The sequence below is a fragment of the Tenrec ecaudatus genome, chromosome 3 (assembly GCF_050624435.1).
Source record: "Tenrec ecaudatus isolate mTenEca1 chromosome 3, mTenEca1.hap1, whole genome shotgun sequence".
Lineage (NCBI taxonomy): Eukaryota > Metazoa > Chordata > Mammalia > Afrosoricida > Tenrecidae > Tenrec > Tenrec ecaudatus.
Window position 1 is genome coordinate 5,779,587 of NC_134532.1, and position 17,323 is coordinate 5,796,909.

The following is a 17,323-nucleotide window of genomic DNA, read 5'->3' on the forward strand; positions in this document are numbered from 1 at the left end:
GTGGTCTGGTTGCATTCTAGAGCAAGCGATACCAGCTAAGACTTTCTCTATATACACTTTTCCTTATTCTAGTCTCCTCTGAAAAGGAAGATAAGTCAACTTTGTTTTCATTCTTATGATTGGCTTTCCCATGTTTGGATTCTGATGTTCTTTAAATATTTAAACACATGTTCTTGTTTAATCTTACATTACGGCTTTTCTGTCACTCAGACTTTGAACTTGTTTCTCTGCCGTAACCTATAGATGATACAGCTGCCTTTGATTAGTGTAGTCAAAGTAACATTTAGGTTCCCTCTCCCCCCACCCCTTCCCATACCACATCGAACTGTGTTCTTCTGTTTGCCTCCTGACTTGATAGGAAAAAGAGAGTGAGCAAACAAGCAGGGCTTGGTACCTGTGTCACTCAGTGGTGTTTCCTGCCTCCGCCCTCCCCCCCCACCCCGCCCTCGCGGTTGTCCACCTGTAGGGAGTATTGGCTTGTGGGTCAGGGTGTTGGGGTAGAAGAGCACTTAGCACTGGTGGCCGGGGTTCAAATCCCCGTATTTGAAAGGATGGGTTGAGAGTCTTAAGTCTGTTGACTGGCATCACTCAGGACGAGCAAAGACCCTTTAGAGGAGGAGACAGTAGAATCCAGCAGTGAGATTTAGGGAGGCACACAGCCTAGCTTCGAGGCCTGGCTCTTTCCAGAGCGCCTTTGAAGACTTGGGCGAGTCTCCTTAGCTTCCTACGCATCTACACATCTTCTATAAAAGATAATGACAGTGTTCATGGCCTAGAACTGCTTTGAGCATCCTGTGAGATTGTGCGTATATTTAAGCACAGTGCCTGGCCCGTATTCCATGCCCACTAAATGCCAGCTATTAAAATGATACATGTGAAAATGTTTTGTCAACTCTAAAGCAATAAAAACATGCTTTTAACATGAGCTACATGACAACTGCTAATTTCCCCAAGATGAAAATTACTCTTGAGAGTTTAAAAGAGATGTATGCAAATGTATTGCAAGTTCGCCTAGCTAGTTTACGTCCCCGTCACTCCCAGGACACCCCTATCGGAGAGGGCTCAGCATAACCAGTCCCTGCATTCTCTCAGTGCTGGGCAAGCACCCACTTCCCCTATGCCCCTTGATTACACTCCTCTAAGGCAGGCAAGGTGCCCTAACTCTGGAGGGTCGGGTCATGAGGACCACAATCAGCATCACGAGTTAGTGGTTTTTTAAAACGTATGCTCTGGGGCTTTCTGACCTTTCACAGAATAATCTGTAAGGCAGCGTAACAGTTGGAGGCGGCCGCCTTTTCCGTTTCGTTTTCAGATTAGCAGCAGATTGACTCCTAAAAGGCAATTCGGGCATTTTGGAACAGATAAGGAGCGTTGCTACAAGCCTGGCCATGGTGCATGCTCACCTCATTAAACCAGCCAGGGTGCTCAACCAGAAAAACTATACAAGAACAAGTGACCTCACATGGTAAACCATGATCGAAGTCAACACAGACAACATGAAGGGCCTGGGGCAACAGCAGCCTTAAAATCAGTACAGGTGCGGAGGAAGCCTATGGAGGACCGAGGTGCTCTTTGAGAACGCCTCTTGCTGCCGTCCTGTCCCGGGTTCGACAGCGAGCGCAGCAATGCCTTGCGCTTAAGAGCCCCATAGTCTCGCACAGGGCACTGCTGTCAGCGCGAGGAATTGAAGTTTTGTTTGTTTAACTAATTGTACTGGGGGCTCTTACAGCTCTTATACCAATCCATACATCAATTGTATAAAACACATTTGTGCGTATGTTGCCGTCATCCTTTTTGAAACATTTTCTTTCTACTTAAGCCCTTGGTATCAGCTCCTTATTTTTTTTCCTCCTTCCCCCACCACCCCTCCCCAATGAATCCTTGGTAATTATTTTTTCATGTCTTCCATCGACCACTGTCTCCCTTCACTCACATTTCTGTCGTTTGTCCCCCGGGGGTGCGGGTGGGGTGGGGGGGTTATACATCTATCATTGCGATCAGTTCACCCAAGGCTGTACATGTTTACAGGAACGGAAAGTCTCATGTAGTTAACAGCTCATCTGGCTTCCAGGGTATGAATTCACCTTGTCTACAGGTCATTAGGCACCTATAATGTCCGTTATTGTGATACAGCAACATTTCTAAACTCTCAGTGCAATCAAAGGTAAACGATGTAATTTTAAAAATTCAAATGCAATTAGGAAGCAGGATTTATTTGAAACCATGATTTTCTCGCATTGTTTGATACACTTTTTCCTAACCTCAAGTGGACCATTATATATATTAATTCCTCTTGAGAACAGCATTCTCCTAGTGGAAGGATTCGGTACCCGCCACCTCCTGTCACTTCAAATGTACTCACTGTGGGAAGCAGCGTCTTTCCATCAGCTCAGGTGTGTTCTGTTGGGAAGGAGGCAGCAGTTCACTGCGGTGCAGGCAGAGCCCAGCCCAGTAGCCAGCAGGCGGCGTTTCGGTGGCTCTGCCGCGTGAGCGTGGCCCCACGATCATTTACTCTGGGGGTTCTGGCCTCTCTACGTGAGTGTGACTTGAGAAGCCATCATGGCTTGTTACTGATGTGGCTGCGGTTGGCCTGACTTCAGCTCAGGGTAAGCTCCACTCACCACAGAAGGAATAGCCTGCTCTAGCTCCGTCATTGATGGCGGAGCAGACACAGTTCTTGTTTGTTTTTCTTCTAAAATCTTTTATTTATTTATTTATTTATTTATTTATTTGTCTATCGATTTATTTATTTTGATTGTTTTATTAGGGGCTCTTACAGCTCTTATCACAATCTACACATATATCAATTGTGTACAGCACATTTTTACATTCATTGCCCTCATCAATCCAAAACATTTGCTCTCCACCTAAGCCCTTGGTATCAGCTCCTCATTTTTCCCCCTCCGTCCCCACTCCCCCCCTACCTTGATAATTTATAAATTGTTATTTTTTCATATCTTGCCCTGTCTGATGTCTCCCTTCACCCACTTTTCTGTTGTCCGTCCCCCAGGGAGGAAGTTATATGTAGATCCTTGTAATTGGTTCCCTCTTTCTACCCTACCTTCGTTCCACCCTCCCAGTATCGCCACTCACACCATTGGTCCTGAAGGGATCATCCACCCCAGATTCCCTGTGTGTCCAGTTCCTATCTGTACCAGTGTACATCCTCTGGTCTAGCCAGATTTGTAAGGTAGAATTGGGATCATGATACTGGGGACGGGGGGTAGCATTTAGGAACTAGAGGAAAGTTGTATGTTTCATCGTTGCTACATTGCACCCTGACTGGCTCGTCTCCCCGCCAAGGCCCTTCTATAAGGGGATGGGATCAGACACAGTTCTATTGTGATTCATACAGTTGGTTTTTAATTTTTTTATTACACAAATCTGTTCTCATATTTTATTTCGTTTCAGTGGCATCTATAACACTAAAGGGAAAAAATGCTGGCTTGAAGTATTCATACAATATTAAACAAATACCCTTGGGTAAGGAGTCTACCCACATAAATTGATTTCTAAATAAAGATTCAATTCAGTTGGGTTTTAAAAATCATTTTATTGGGCGCTCATACAGCTCTTATCACAATAATACATGCATCCATTGTGTCAAGCACATAAGTATATTTGTTGCCATCATCATTTTCATAACATTTTCTTTCTACTTGAGTCTTGGTATCAGCTCTTCATTTGCCCCTGCTCCCTCTCCCTCACAGACCTTTGATAAATTATAAATTATTTTGTTAATGTCTTACACTGACTGGTGTCCCCCTTTACTCACTTTTCTGTTGTCCATTTCCCTGGGAGGGGCGTTATATGTTGATCATTGTGATCGGTTCCCCCTTTCTCCCCCATCTTCCCCTTCCCCTCCTGGTATCACTACTCTCATTATTGGTCCTGAGGCGTGTATCTGTCCTGGCTTCCCTGTGTTTCCAGATCTGATATGTACCAGTGCATATTCTCTGGTGTAGCTGGATTTCTAAGGTGGAATTGGGATCCTGATACTGGGGTGGGGACATTAAAGAACTGGAAGAAAGTTGTATGTTTCATCGTATCTTCCTTGTGACTCATATCTTCCTTGTGACCCTTCTGTAAGGGTATGTCCAATTGTCTGCAAATGGGCTTTGGGTCTCTACTCTGCACTCCCCCCTCATTCACAGTGACAAGATTTTTTGTTCTGAGTCTTTGATGCCTGATACCTGATCGCATTGACAGCTCATGATCACAAGGGCTGGTAGACTTTGTTGTTTCTCAGCTAGATGGCCATTTGTTTGTCTACAAGCCTTTAAGACCCCAGACACTATGTCTTTTGATTGCCAGGCACCATCAGCTTTCTTCACCATATTTGCTATGCACCCATTTTGTCTTCAGCTGTCGTGTCGGGAAGGTGAACATCATGGAATGCCAGGTTATTAGAACAAAGTGTTCTTGCATTGAGGGAGTACTTGAGTAGAGGCCCAATGTCCATCTGCTACCTTGATACTTAATATATAAATATATGTACATTGATCTGTTTCCATTCATTATATAAAAATATATTTATATATGTACATGCCTATATTTAGACCTCTATAAATGCCCTTTTCCTCCTAGTTCTTTCCTCTATTTCCTTTTACCTTCCTCTTGTCCATTATCATGTTCGGTCTTCATTCGGGTTTCAGTAATTCCTCTCATTTACATTGCCCTTGATCAAGCCCTACCTGACCTCCTATACACTCCTTGCCATCCATTTTGGATCTTGTTCCCTTGTCCCTGGGTTTGTTAACACCCACTTCCTCCCTCCCCCCGCCTCCCCCTCTTCTCTGTCCCCCGGAAGAAGTTTATAAAATGACATTTTATGTCCCATATTTCATCATCCCTAATTAGGATAACTGTTCCTTAGTGAAGCAGCCTTGGGGGCATAGTGGTGTTGAGCTGCTAACCAGAAAATAGCAGTTCAGAACGACCAGCCACTCCGGAGGAGGAAGATGGGACTTTATATTCCCATAAAAATTTAGTCTCCAAACCCCAAAGGGGCAGTTCTCCCCTGTCCTAGAGGGTCGCTGTGAACTGGTTCGGTTTTGGTAGGTGTCTTTGGGTACCGTTGGATTCCTAACCATAAACATCTCGTAGATTTGAACCTCAAACCTTACAGTTAGCGGCCCAGCACCTGCCCATAGTGCTACCAGGGCTCCTATGCATGGCATATCGGAAGTTTGTATTGATGATAATCAGCTCTTCCTTCATGGAAGGGTGCTGGGGGAGATCTATTTATTACAGTGGGTAAAACTATGATTTTTGTGTTACTTTGATAAGAGGATAGGCTGCCTTTAAAAAAAAAAAATAAACGGAGGAGACCTGCATTTAAATGCCATGCTGCAGCTCTTTCTATTTGTATTTTTTACCTAAAGGAGTGTAAAGCTTATAAGTCTGCTGGATGTCATTTTTTTTTTTTTTGCATCATGTGAGGATTAGACGCCTGTCTAATCTTCCTCTGAAGTATTTAGACATCTACTGCCATCCCTGTGAAAAGCTACCAACCCCTTCCCATTTGATTTGGGAGCTGTGCACATTTGAAATAACTCTTTTGGTGACCCTTTGACCTTGAGCACCTTTTCACCACTTTAAGCTCTGTGTCCCCTCAGCAAACAGCCCGCCTGATCGTTAAGCCGTCTCAGGGGTTGCACACTATCATCGGGCGACAGTCTGGACTTGGGACGGCACTTCTAGAAGGCCTTCCATGCCTCTCACTCCATTTTATGTTCCCGGACTCTTCCTTCTTGTGCCCTCTAGTCCCAGGTACCTGGAGAGACTGGAGAAAAGGAGGGAAAGAAATGTGTGAAGAAAGAATGGCTGGAAATACGTAACATTAAATAACCGCACTGATTCCCAAGGGGATTAAATAAAACACATCCACACTCAGAAACCGGTGGTGGGGTGGTGGGGGAGAAGCGCCAAGGACAAAGGAAAGTCTCTGTGAGCAGCCAGAGGGAAGACAGGGCATCTGCTCTCACGGTGCCAAATGCTAATAGTGAAACAATGAAGCTGTGAAAACCGGTGGGTTGATTGTAAGGCAGAGGGCAGCACAGGGCCCAGGAGGGATGACTTGTAAAGGAAGTGACAACGTGATATCAGTGGTAGAAAGTTGACAGGACTGAGCTGGGGGAAGGGGGGGGGGCAGGGACTTATGGCTCTGCCAGACATTGGATTCCTGAACACATTTAAAGACGGCATGGTTTGCAGACTGGAGGAGCCGTGTAAGAATCATGAGTGATGGCCACATTGCTTTTCTTTGCATGGACTTGAGCGTGGAGGGCTTTTTGCTTTGCTTTTACTTCATTTGCTTGTCTGTCTGTTTATTTAGCCATTGCCCCACTGAGTAACATACCACACATATCTGCCATCTTTATATGCCCATTCAGATTTGAAGTGGGTTGACCAGGACTCTTGTGTAACTTAATTGTTCCATTCCTGAGCTGCGCAGGATAGGAATACATAGGTGGGTCTTCTTCCCACCTACAGAAGAATTTTTTAAAGGTGGGGTGTGTTTCTGATCGTCATTGCGGTAATCCCATTTTCTTTGTGTGGATATTGCTTAAACCTCTGTAAAGACGAATCATAATTTGTAGCCTGCTCTGAGACTCTTGGTGAAAAGCTATTGTGTTATGTATATTTCTCTTGTTCAAGTTCAGTTTCAGAATTTGCTGGATTGCCTGATACCCTATGATTAGCAAATTATCAAATAAAGCCAAAAATCTTGGGCTTTATTGTCTAGAACATTTCAGAGAAAAATGAAAGGTTCAGGGAGGTGCCACTAATCTTCTGAATCGTCAATCACCTGTCCCTTCTGGGCTTGAAAGGGGCTGTCCAGCGCCTCCTTCTGACAGTCCGTCTGCACACTTGCCGCTGTGGAGCAGGCCCTGAGCGCACACCCTCCGTGCCTGCGCTGCATCCCTGCTGGGGCATCCTCGCGGATGATGGGCCCCTCGGTTTGCAGGGTGTACTGGGCAGCAGCGTGTTCAGTCATCATTCACAATCCTTACCGGCGTGTTTTCCAAGGGACGTTCCACTCCTGACAGGGTCCACGGATTTCACAGTAGAGAGTGTATACAGATTGTGCAAAAAGCCAAAAAACTAGAATTGCTCGATGCAATCTCTGACAAGGTCAAAGGTCAGCACTTTCTAAAAAAACAAAAATGTTTTATTTAGGTTTGGGGGCAAGTTTACAGGACCACTTCGTTTCCCTTTTCAACAAAGTACACCTATTTTCTTTCATGGCATTAGTCTCAATCCGTCATCTCAGCCTACAGTTCTCTTCCCACTCCCTCCCCAGGGTCTGTTCCCATTGGCCTTTCTTTCCCAACCGTCTGTCCTTCTGAACTCTTCTTTTCTTTTGGGTACAGACTGCTCTCTTGTCTCATATGGTTGATTGGTCTGAGTAGTACACCCTCAGATGGGTTATTGTTTTCTTTATTGGTCTGTGTCCCATGTCTCCTCCCACCATCCCCACCACCCCCCAGCCATTTTTCATCGTGGTTTGGGTGGAAGCTCACAGAGCAAATGAGATTTCCATCCAACAATGGACACGCCTCTTGTTGTGGACCATTTGTTGCCGTGCCCTCAAAGGAACAGCAGTCTCCCTGCATCCTCGCTGGGTTTTCCACTTGCATTCACCCTTCTCTCTTCTGAGCTTTGTTTGTGGGCAAATGCTGCCCTTTTGGTGTCCTCCTTCTGAGGTTGGTCATTCTGAGGAGTACATTCCTTGCAAGCATCATTGTTCGCTTTACAGGCTTGTCTATGGTTTGAAAACAGGGTGATTCCCAGGAGTGGATCCAATTCCAGGTTTGAAAGATGTCTGACCTTTAATTTTTGTGTAACATTTTCCCTCTGCCCGGGATCTTCTCTTGTGAGCCCCGTCAGAGCAGCTGGGCGGGTAGGCGGGCACCATCTAGTGCTTCTTGTAGCAGGTTAGTGAGGGCTAGAGTTCACATGCTGTATGAATCCTCTGCACAGATGGGTTCCTGAGTCTTTGGTTTTCTTCACTCTTCATTGCTCCAAAGGGATACAGTAGTTATATCTTAAGGGGTTACTCTCAAGCTTTTACAACGTTAGTCACTACTCACCAAAGGATGTCGAGCATTGTCTTTACATACTGTTATGCCAGTTGACCTGGATGTCCTCTGAGAGCGGGATCCTAATCTCCCAAGTCCAGTGACTCGGTCCTTCAAGGTGTTTGGCCGTAAGTGATGTTTTCGTAACTTTGCCCCCTGTACCTGCTTTGCTTTATTCATGGGTATATTTGCAGCATGCACAAATACCTGTGCAGCAGCCTGTCAGATATGTGTGTGTGTGTGTGTGTGTGTGGACACGTGGGTGGCCTCCCATATGCCATCGCACACTTTTTCATCTATACCTATGGATCCACTCATAAATCATTATTTGGTACTGCGGTTACTGCAGGATTGTGTCTGTAATGATGTTTTCCAGCATTGGCTTTACCTGTGTATTCGTCTCAGTATCTTCTCGTCCTGTGCTGACCACCCCTTCACATTCCATACGTGTTGTTGTACATCTTTGTATTGCCTTTGCTTTTACTCAAGTTAATGTATGCTGATTCTCTGCCTAGTGTTGTTTCCCTCTCTCCTCCCATCCCCGGTAACCATCAAAGAATATTTCTGAGAGTATTCTTCTGTAATTGCGTTACTCAGCATCCTGTGCTCCAGGGTCGTCCGTATTGCGAGGCGTTTCATGGATTCCTTGTTCTCTAACCCTGAATAGTATTCCCTCATACATACATTGTATGTATGAACCACAGTTTGTTTCTCCAGATATGTAGGTTATTTCTATCTTTCCGCTCCCATGAATAATGCTGAGATAAACATGTGTTTGTATGTCTATACATGTCCATAACCCGTATTTCTATAATCTGTTTACCCAATAGTGGGGGTGCTAGCTTATAGGGCAACTCCAGTTCAACCATTGCAAAAAAGCGCCGTACCATTGTCTACAGCGGTTGTACCGTTGTAAGATCACACCAACAGTGTGTGTTGTGAGTTCCAGTCTCCACCCCTTTGCCAGCATTGACTGTCTTCTGTATTGTTGACCACTGCTTTTCTTGCTAGGGTGGGATGCCAGTGGCTGCAAGCCTTTCTTCCAGTATGTGTGTTGGCCACCAGGATGTCTTCCTTAGTGAACACACTGTGAAGTGCTCCACCCACTTTCAAAATGGCAGTGTTTGTCCTTCTGTAGCTGGAGGTTTTTTATACAGTATAGAGATCAGCCCCTTGTCAGCTATCTTACTGCCGCATTTTCCCCTAGTCTCAGAGTCTCCGTTTATTCTTTTAGAGAAGTATTTTGATGCACGTAAGTGTCTTAATTTTTTAAAATTAGATCACTTTATTGGGGCTTGTACAACTCTTATCACAATCCACACATACATCCATTTTGTCAAGCACTCTTGTACATTTGTTTCCCTCATCATTCTCAAAACACTTGCTTTCTACTTGAGCCCATGGTATTCGCTCCTCATTTTTCCCTCCCCTCCCCGCTCCCTTCTCCCTCATGAACCCTTGATAATTTCTAAATTATTATTATTTTGTCACATCTTACACCATCTGACGTCTCCCTTTACCCATTTCTCCACTGTCTGTCACCCAGGGATGAGGTTTTATATAGATCCTTGTAATCTGTTCCCCCTTTCTCCCTCACCTTCCCTCCACCCTTCCGGTATTTCCACTCTCATCACTGGTCCTGAGGGATTCATCTGTCTTGGATTCCCTGTGTTTCCAGTTCCTATCTGTACCAGTGAACGTCCTCTGGCTCAGCCAGATTTATAAGGTAGAATTGGGATCATGATCGTGGATGGGGGGAGGGGCAGGAAGCATTCAAGAACTAGAGGAAAGTTGTATGTTTCATCATTGCTACACTGCACCCCGACTGGCTTGTCTCCTCCCTGCAGCCCTTCTGAAAGGGAATGTCCAGTTTTCCACAGATGGGCCCTGGGCCTCCACTCTGCACTCCCCTTCATTCACAATGCTATGATTTTTTTGGTCTTTGGTGGCTGATACCTGATCCCTTTAACTCCTCGTGATCTCACAGGCTGGTGTGATTTTTCCATGTGGGCTTTATTGTATCTCAGTTAGATGGCTGCTTGTTTATCTTCAGGCCCATAAGACCCCAGACACTATATCTTTTGACAGCCAGGCACCATCAGCTTTTTCACCACATTTGCCTGTGTACCCATTGATCGTGCCAGGAAGGTGAGCATCTCAGACTGTCGAATTGTTAAAACAAAGTGTTCTTGTGTTGAGGGAGTACTTGAGTAGGGGCCCACTGTCCATCTGTTTCCTTAATACTAAACATATAAATACATGTACATAGATCTATTTCCCCCTTGTCATTATGTAAATATATTCACATCTGTATATGCCTGTATTTAGATCTCTAGAAATGCCCTTTGTCTCCTAATTTTTTCCTCTATTTCTTTTTACTTTCCTCTTGCCCCACTATCAAGTTCAGACTTCATTTGGGCTTCAGGAATTCCTCTCAGTTACATTGTCCTCGATCCAGCCCTGCCAGACCTCCTACACCCTCCTTGCCACTGATTTTGGATCACTTGTTCCCTTGTCCCTGGTTTTGTTTAACACCTACTTCCTTTCCCACCGCCTCCCCCTTCCCTCATGTTCCCCACGAACTGTCATCCCATTATTTTCTCTTCCGGCTTGTTTATCCTGACTATCCCTTCCAGGTAGACTTGCAGCAACAACAATATGCACCAACACAAGGCCAAGTACAAGGAAGCAACACTAGAAAATAAAACAATAGCTACAGCAACAGCAGAAAACCCTATACATAGTTCTGGGTCTATTTGTTGTCCTTTACGAGTGCCGTCCAGTCGAGTCTGTTGGGGTGCCATGTGCTGGCTCCACATCTGTCCCTGGCATTCCCTGGGGACTTCGTCACTCTGCTCCCCCTGTTGCTCAGCTGCACGCTCCCAATGTCTGGCTTCGGCTTCAGCGTAGTGGGCTCAGGGCAGGCCCAGTTCCCACCGTGTGTCTCCAGTGTTGTCCCCGGTGATGCCATGCATGGGTCATCAGGGAACGCCGCATCTCGCGGTAAGGCCAGCCCTTTGGTCCTCTGTGTGCATTGGCTGCTCAGCAGAAACATTGTCCTCGGGGCTTGGTGAACCAGGGTGTGCTTCACTCTTCTCACCCCCATTGCCCCCATCATTGGCTCCTGTGTGCTCTGATCAGACAAGTCCCTCTCCTGGAGCTGTAGCTTCAGTGCTGTCCTCTGAAGTCAATTCTTCTGGGGGTGGGGATGGTGATGTCTCAATTTTTAGGAAGTTTCAGTTATCTGATTTATCTTCTGCAGTTTGTGCATGTTTAGTTTTGTTTGATAGTCTGTTAATGTCGTAAATCAAGGCCCCTGTGTTTGCTCTTAAGATTTCTTCCATGCCCTTTAGAGTTCTAGGTTTTGCATTTAGATCTTTGATCCATCTGTAGTTTTTATATATGGTATGAAGTATGGACCCTACTTCATTTTTCTGCATTTGGAGATTCAGTATTGCCTTTACTAAGCTTGTGTATATGTGTCTTTCCTTCTTTTCAACGTTCCCGTCTGTAGAGCAGGGCCTTGTTTCTGCCCAATCCACAGGGAAAGCGTGATTTAAAAAAAAAAGTTGTCAGAAGCGTATACTGTGGTATTTTCTTACTCGTAATGAAGTTGAAAATAGATAATCTGATGAGGTGTATCCATTTAAATGCAGTACATGGAGAATGTATTAAGTGTGCACATGAGTTTGAGGAACTGGGGTTGAATTCAGAAAATAGAGAAGTCTTGTATGCTGCTAACCTGTCTTAGACACGTAGTACATGTCTGCCACTTGTGCGGCTTCTCTCGAGTCACAGTGGCCATAAAATCATTGAGTAGACAGGCAGATGTGCACATGAGACCAGCTTAGACCGTGCGTGGGCCCATGCCAACGTGCAGGCTGCAGGCAGTAAGCACGGCCGGACATCAGGAGGAGAGCGGCGAGTGTGGGAAGGCTTCACGAGGAAAGGGGGACCCAAATGGAGTAGCCCTCAAAGGATTACGCCACAGATGATGTTGTGGTGGGAGCAGCATGAGGTAAAGATCCTCCTCCCTGAAGGAGGAGGTCCTGGAGGACACTGGGCACCACACATATACGGGCGAGGTGGTCCAGACTGCGCAGTTGCAAATGGCTGGTGAGGAAAGAGAGAATGTGGCGTTAGAAAGCTCGGGGCTGAGGTGAAATGCCTATGCGGAATCAGGGCATTGGGGTCTCAGGCTGGCGAGGGCCCGGTGAGTAAGGAGAGGGCAAGAAAACCCAGTGGAGCACACTCAGGTTCTTCTTCCTCTGAGATAAGGTTGATCTCCCGGAAATAAGCAAGGAGCTACTAAATGAGAGAATCGTGTTGGATGGAAGCAACTGGCATGCCCTAGGGGGAGATTCGGGGGATTGTGTATGAGGCATGTAGGGACCTGAGCATGGGTAAATTTATTAGTATTTTTGTAAATGATTCTGAGACTATTCAGCTGTCCCTTTTCTGTGCCTAGCACTTTCATACATAGAAGTCATGGAAGTGTTAGGGAATCCAAGCCCCTTCCTAAGCCGTGCCTGGCACGTTTCAGTAGAATTCAACAGGCAGCTCCCACTGTGAAGGAATTGACCTATACCTTCCTGTCTGTCTGTCCAACCCTTGTAGCCGTTAGTCTTCACTCATGTCTCTGGAGTGCAGCTCCAACTCTGCCTCCTTGCCCCAGTATTATTTATTTATTTGTTTATTAATCAATCATTTTATTGGGGCTTTTACAGCTTTTATCACAATCCATACATCAATTGTATCAATTGCCAACGTCATTTTCAAAACATTTTCTTTTCGCTTGAGCCCTTAATATCAGCTCCTCTTTTTCCCTCCCTCCCCCATCCTCCCACCTACATGGCCCTCCTGATAAATTATAAATTATTATTTTCTATCTTACACCACCCACTGTGTCCCTTCGCCCATGTTTCTGTTGTTCGTCCCGTGGGTACACACTTCTCACACTGTGCACTGTTGTCCCCTATAGTCCTGTGGGTCAGTGAGGGGGCGTCGTGTCTGTGGTGTCTTGCCCCAGTCATTTTACAATCACTTGTTCTTTATATCTCTTTTATCCACTTAGTGCCCCCATCCCCACCCCTTAAAGTAAGTGAACCAACCTCACTAGTCCTTTTTGTTATGTGTAGAAAACTCCATTATCTTTTAACTCCTCCTTTCCATGAACTTTTGGAAGGCCTTTGTACTATCAGGTTCTAGAATCTTCTGAATCTGTTACCTGTCCATCAGCCCATCTCCCTTGTTAAAACAACTCATTGTTTAAAATAAAACCCTTGGGCTCTGTGGAAGTTCCGGGTGCTTTATGTAGTCTGTTTGCTTTTATGGGTTGACATGCGCCTCATTCCCCACCACTAGCTGGAAGATGGGTTGGGTCAAGATGGCCTGCACGTTTAAAACACAGGATCCTTTGACGGAGCGGTCCATAGTAGGCTATACCCCACACGTGGACAATATCGGACAACAGCAGTGCAATAAGGGCTTGAGCTCAAATCTCCAGTCTACGTCTCCTACGTTTCCAGAATTCCCTGAACGCCAAGCCAGGTAGCTCGTGAGTGCTGTGCGTTTGTGACATGCCGATTGAGCAGGAACACCAGGGCGCGTATGCGAATGAGGTGAAGGCACTTGGAAAGGGAAGTCCCGGAGGCCTTCTGCCTTTAGCTGCTTTGGATAGTGTGTTTTCTGGATAAGGATAAGGGTGGGGGTGAGGGGTGCAAACCTTTGTGTGAATGTGGCAGGGTGGGAGTGAGCTTGGCTAACCAGGCCTTCAAGGAGGTGGATTGAACAGTGGCTGCAGCAATGAGCTCCATGGCAGCAGTAATTGTAAAGATGGCACGGGGTCAGGCAGTGCTTTGTTCTTTGTGCAGAGGGTCCCTGTGAGCCAATACTGACTTGACAATACCTAACAACATAGTTTTAAACTGTGGCTCTCTCACCATGAGTTTCTGAACCGTTAGAATAATGCCAGATAAGACGCTCTTGACATGTTGTGTGGCCCTTGGAGGTATTGTGGAAAGTTGGCTCACTGGAATTTTTTTGTCTTTCAGCATCCAGTGCTGGATGAACCGATAGCTGAAGCCATCTGTATTGTCGCAGACACGGATAAGTGGAGCGTCCAGGTAGCCACAAGCCAGAGGAAAATGATGGATAGTGTGAAGCTGGGCCAAGACGTCTTGGTCTCTAGCCAGGTGTCCAGTTTACTTCAATCAATTTTGCAGCTCTACAAGCTTCACCTCCCTGCAGATTTTGTAAGGATTTGTTCTCGTATCATCAAAGACATAGTTCACGGAACATTTCTGACAGCCTCTGTCTTACTGGCTAATAATATCTAGGCTTTAGAGTTCAGTAGCCTGGCGTCAGTGCAAGTTCTTACTCAACTTCACGAAGCCTCAAGTACAGTTTTTAAAGCTGGTGAAAAAATCCAACCTATTTCATATGGCTATAAAAATGAAATTAGATAACTCATATAAAGTGTTTGAAATCATCATAAGCACTCAGGTATGGTTATTTATCATAGTTTCAAGAAGCAGTTCTAATTGTATGTAAAGACTGACAGAATCTTTTCACTGAGTTTTTATTAAAGCAGTTTATTAAACTGAGGCATACTCTTGTAGAATATCTGTTGTGGTTTATATAATGTGATATACGTGTTTATGGATTATAATAACTTATTTTCTGCATACACAGGTAGCTTTTCTTTCTAGAAGCAGGTTGGGTTAGACTTGCTTGCAGACTGATATCTTCTTTTCTGTAAAGGAAGAAAAGTATATTAAGTTTCATAGTGCTTTACTGTTAACATGGCCACAAATTTTTATATGGGCTCAAGCCATGGTATTTTTTATTACCTCATATGCTAGCCAGTGAATAAGGCAGGCCAAAGAAGACTTTATAAATGGATGGCTCTTATTACAATGTGACATCTTAGTTGTCCAAGAAATAGATTGAAAAAGCTAATCACTTAATTGTATGAATAACTTAAGAATGACTTCAGCCCGCAGCCCTGCTGTCTCATCTGCCAATTTGGGGTTAATCAGCCCCTGCAACCATGTGAGCTAGGAGAAGCTTCCAGCCTGAGAACTGACCCCTAAGTCTGGGAGTTTCCAGTGTCCACCGACACCATCACTTATCTGCCAGTTTATCATCCCGATGACGCCGGAATCTGTGGCAACAGAGTCATGGTGGACAAGTTTCAGCGGAGCTTTCAGACTAAAATTAGGAAGAAGGATCGGACAGTCTACATCTGAAAACTGCCGCCATTGTGAAGAAACCTGATGGTGCCGGCTATTAAAAGATAGAGCGTCTGGGGTCTTAAAGGCTTGAAGGGGAACAAGCGGCCATCTATCTGGGAAGCAACAAAGCCCACATGGAAGAAGCAGACCAGGCTGTGTGATCACGAGGTGTCAATAGGGTCGGGTATCAAGCATCAGAAGACCCAAAACAATCATACTGATGTGAACGAGGCAGGCCAGAACGGAGTCCCAAAGCCCATCTGTAGACAATTGGACCGTCCCTCACAGAAGGATCCCAAGGAAGGGACAAGTCAGCCATGGTGCAGTGTAGCACCGACGAAGCATACAGTGTTCCTTCCTTTAGTTCTCTAATGCTTCCTCTCCCCCACTGTCAGGACCTCAGTTTTCCCTCACAAATCCGGCCAAAGCAGAGCATGTACACTGGTACAGATAAGAGCTCTCGACATACAGAACCCAGGACAGATAAACCCTGCAGGAGTAGCAATACCATGCGGGTGGGGAGAACCAATCACATTGGTCAATGTATAACAGCCCGCCCCCCCCACCAACATGGTGACGAACAACAGAAACATGGGCGAAGGGAGACAGCAGATGGTGTAAGACATGAAAAGAATAAGCATTTATCATTTGTCCAGGGCTCTTGAGAGTGGGAGGGTGGAGGAAGGAGAAAAAGGAGCTGATACCAAGGGTTCAAGTAGCACGAACATGTTTTCAAAAGGGTGATGGCAACATATGTACAAATGTGCTTGATAAATGGATGTATGGATTGTTAGAAGTGCTGTGAAAGCCCCCAGTAAAATGATTTATTAAAATTAAAAATGTTTAAATGTCACCACTGAAAATTTTGAATAGCATCGGGACATTGCTCTTCCTTCAGAAGAGCCCCGGTGGCTAAGGGTTCAACGGGTAACTGGTGAGTTGGCAGTGGATACCCGCCAACAACTCTGACGGAGAAAACTGAGGCAGTCTGCTTCTTTGAAGACTTCCGGGTGTGCAAACCCTGTGAAGCACTGTTATTCTGTTCTTTGCCATCACTTGAGTTGGAATCCACTCAGTGGAAATAGGTATGTTTGATTTTCAGGGGGTTGGAGTATAGCTTTCAGAACAGAAGGAGAAAGTAGTCAATTTTTATTTTTTTTAAAACAAAACTCTTAAAAACATTTTAACATCTTGGGAGTTAAAAATTGAATTACATCTCAGGAATAAAATACCAGGAAATGTGTGGGAAATGGGACCCACTGTATAAGCTTATTTAACACTGAACGATGCCTTTAAGCCAAATAGCCGAATTATTTTATTTCAAGATTAGTATGGGTTCCCTCTAGACCACTCTTGTCTGTATCGCCTGCCACACTGCTACCTAGTTTTCTTGGGGACTAGAAACACCTCCCAGGACTATTTTGAGACTTAAAACATCAATGAAATATGTAAGTTCTTTTTAATATTTTATCACATTCCTATTAAAACTGAGTTGGCAGTGGATTTGGGTTGGTTGTTTATTAAAAGTTTTATATTTCGTGCCATAAAGACCCAAAACTTGGGAGAAATGATTCCTGAACATTGGTGCAATCTCCCTTGCTTGGGTTATTACTCTTGAGTCACTTCCTGATTGTATTTCATCCACCATTCAACATAACGCTCTTAGGATTTTGAGCCAATGACAAACTAAAAAGATCTCATCTCGAATGGATACTTTTTCCGTGTCACTGATCAGCACAGATGGTCAAGATCGACGTTTTCAAATGCGCCTGTGAATCTTTTTACCTTGAAAACAGCAGGCGGAATGGTCTAGACGAGAAATGTGGAGGATGGCGTTCCCCTTGCCAAAGCCATCCATCCGGGTCTTACCGAAGGGCCTGATGCCTCTGCCTGCCCAATGCAAAGGCATTCGCCTCTGGTGAGAGAGACAGATGGCTGCCATTCTCTGAGAAATGAGGTTGGACTTCATTCCAAGGGCAGAGCTGTCCTGAAAACAATTGCTTT

The 17,323-nt window shown here is 45.1% G+C and overlaps 1 protein-coding gene across 2 annotated transcripts in view; it reads left to right on the forward strand.

Moving 5' to 3' along the window:
• Positions 1-17,323, forward strand: part of FNIP2 (folliculin interacting protein 2) — a 152,344-nt gene that overhangs the window by 128,479 nt on the left and 6,542 nt on the right. For both annotated transcript variants that reach the window (XM_075543641.1, XM_075543642.1), the window contains one exon: positions 14,138-14,338. In XM_075543641.1, the coding sequence (XP_075399756.1) occupies positions 14,138-14,338 (201 nt within the window). The remainder of the gene's footprint in view (positions 1-14,137; positions 14,339-17,323) is intronic.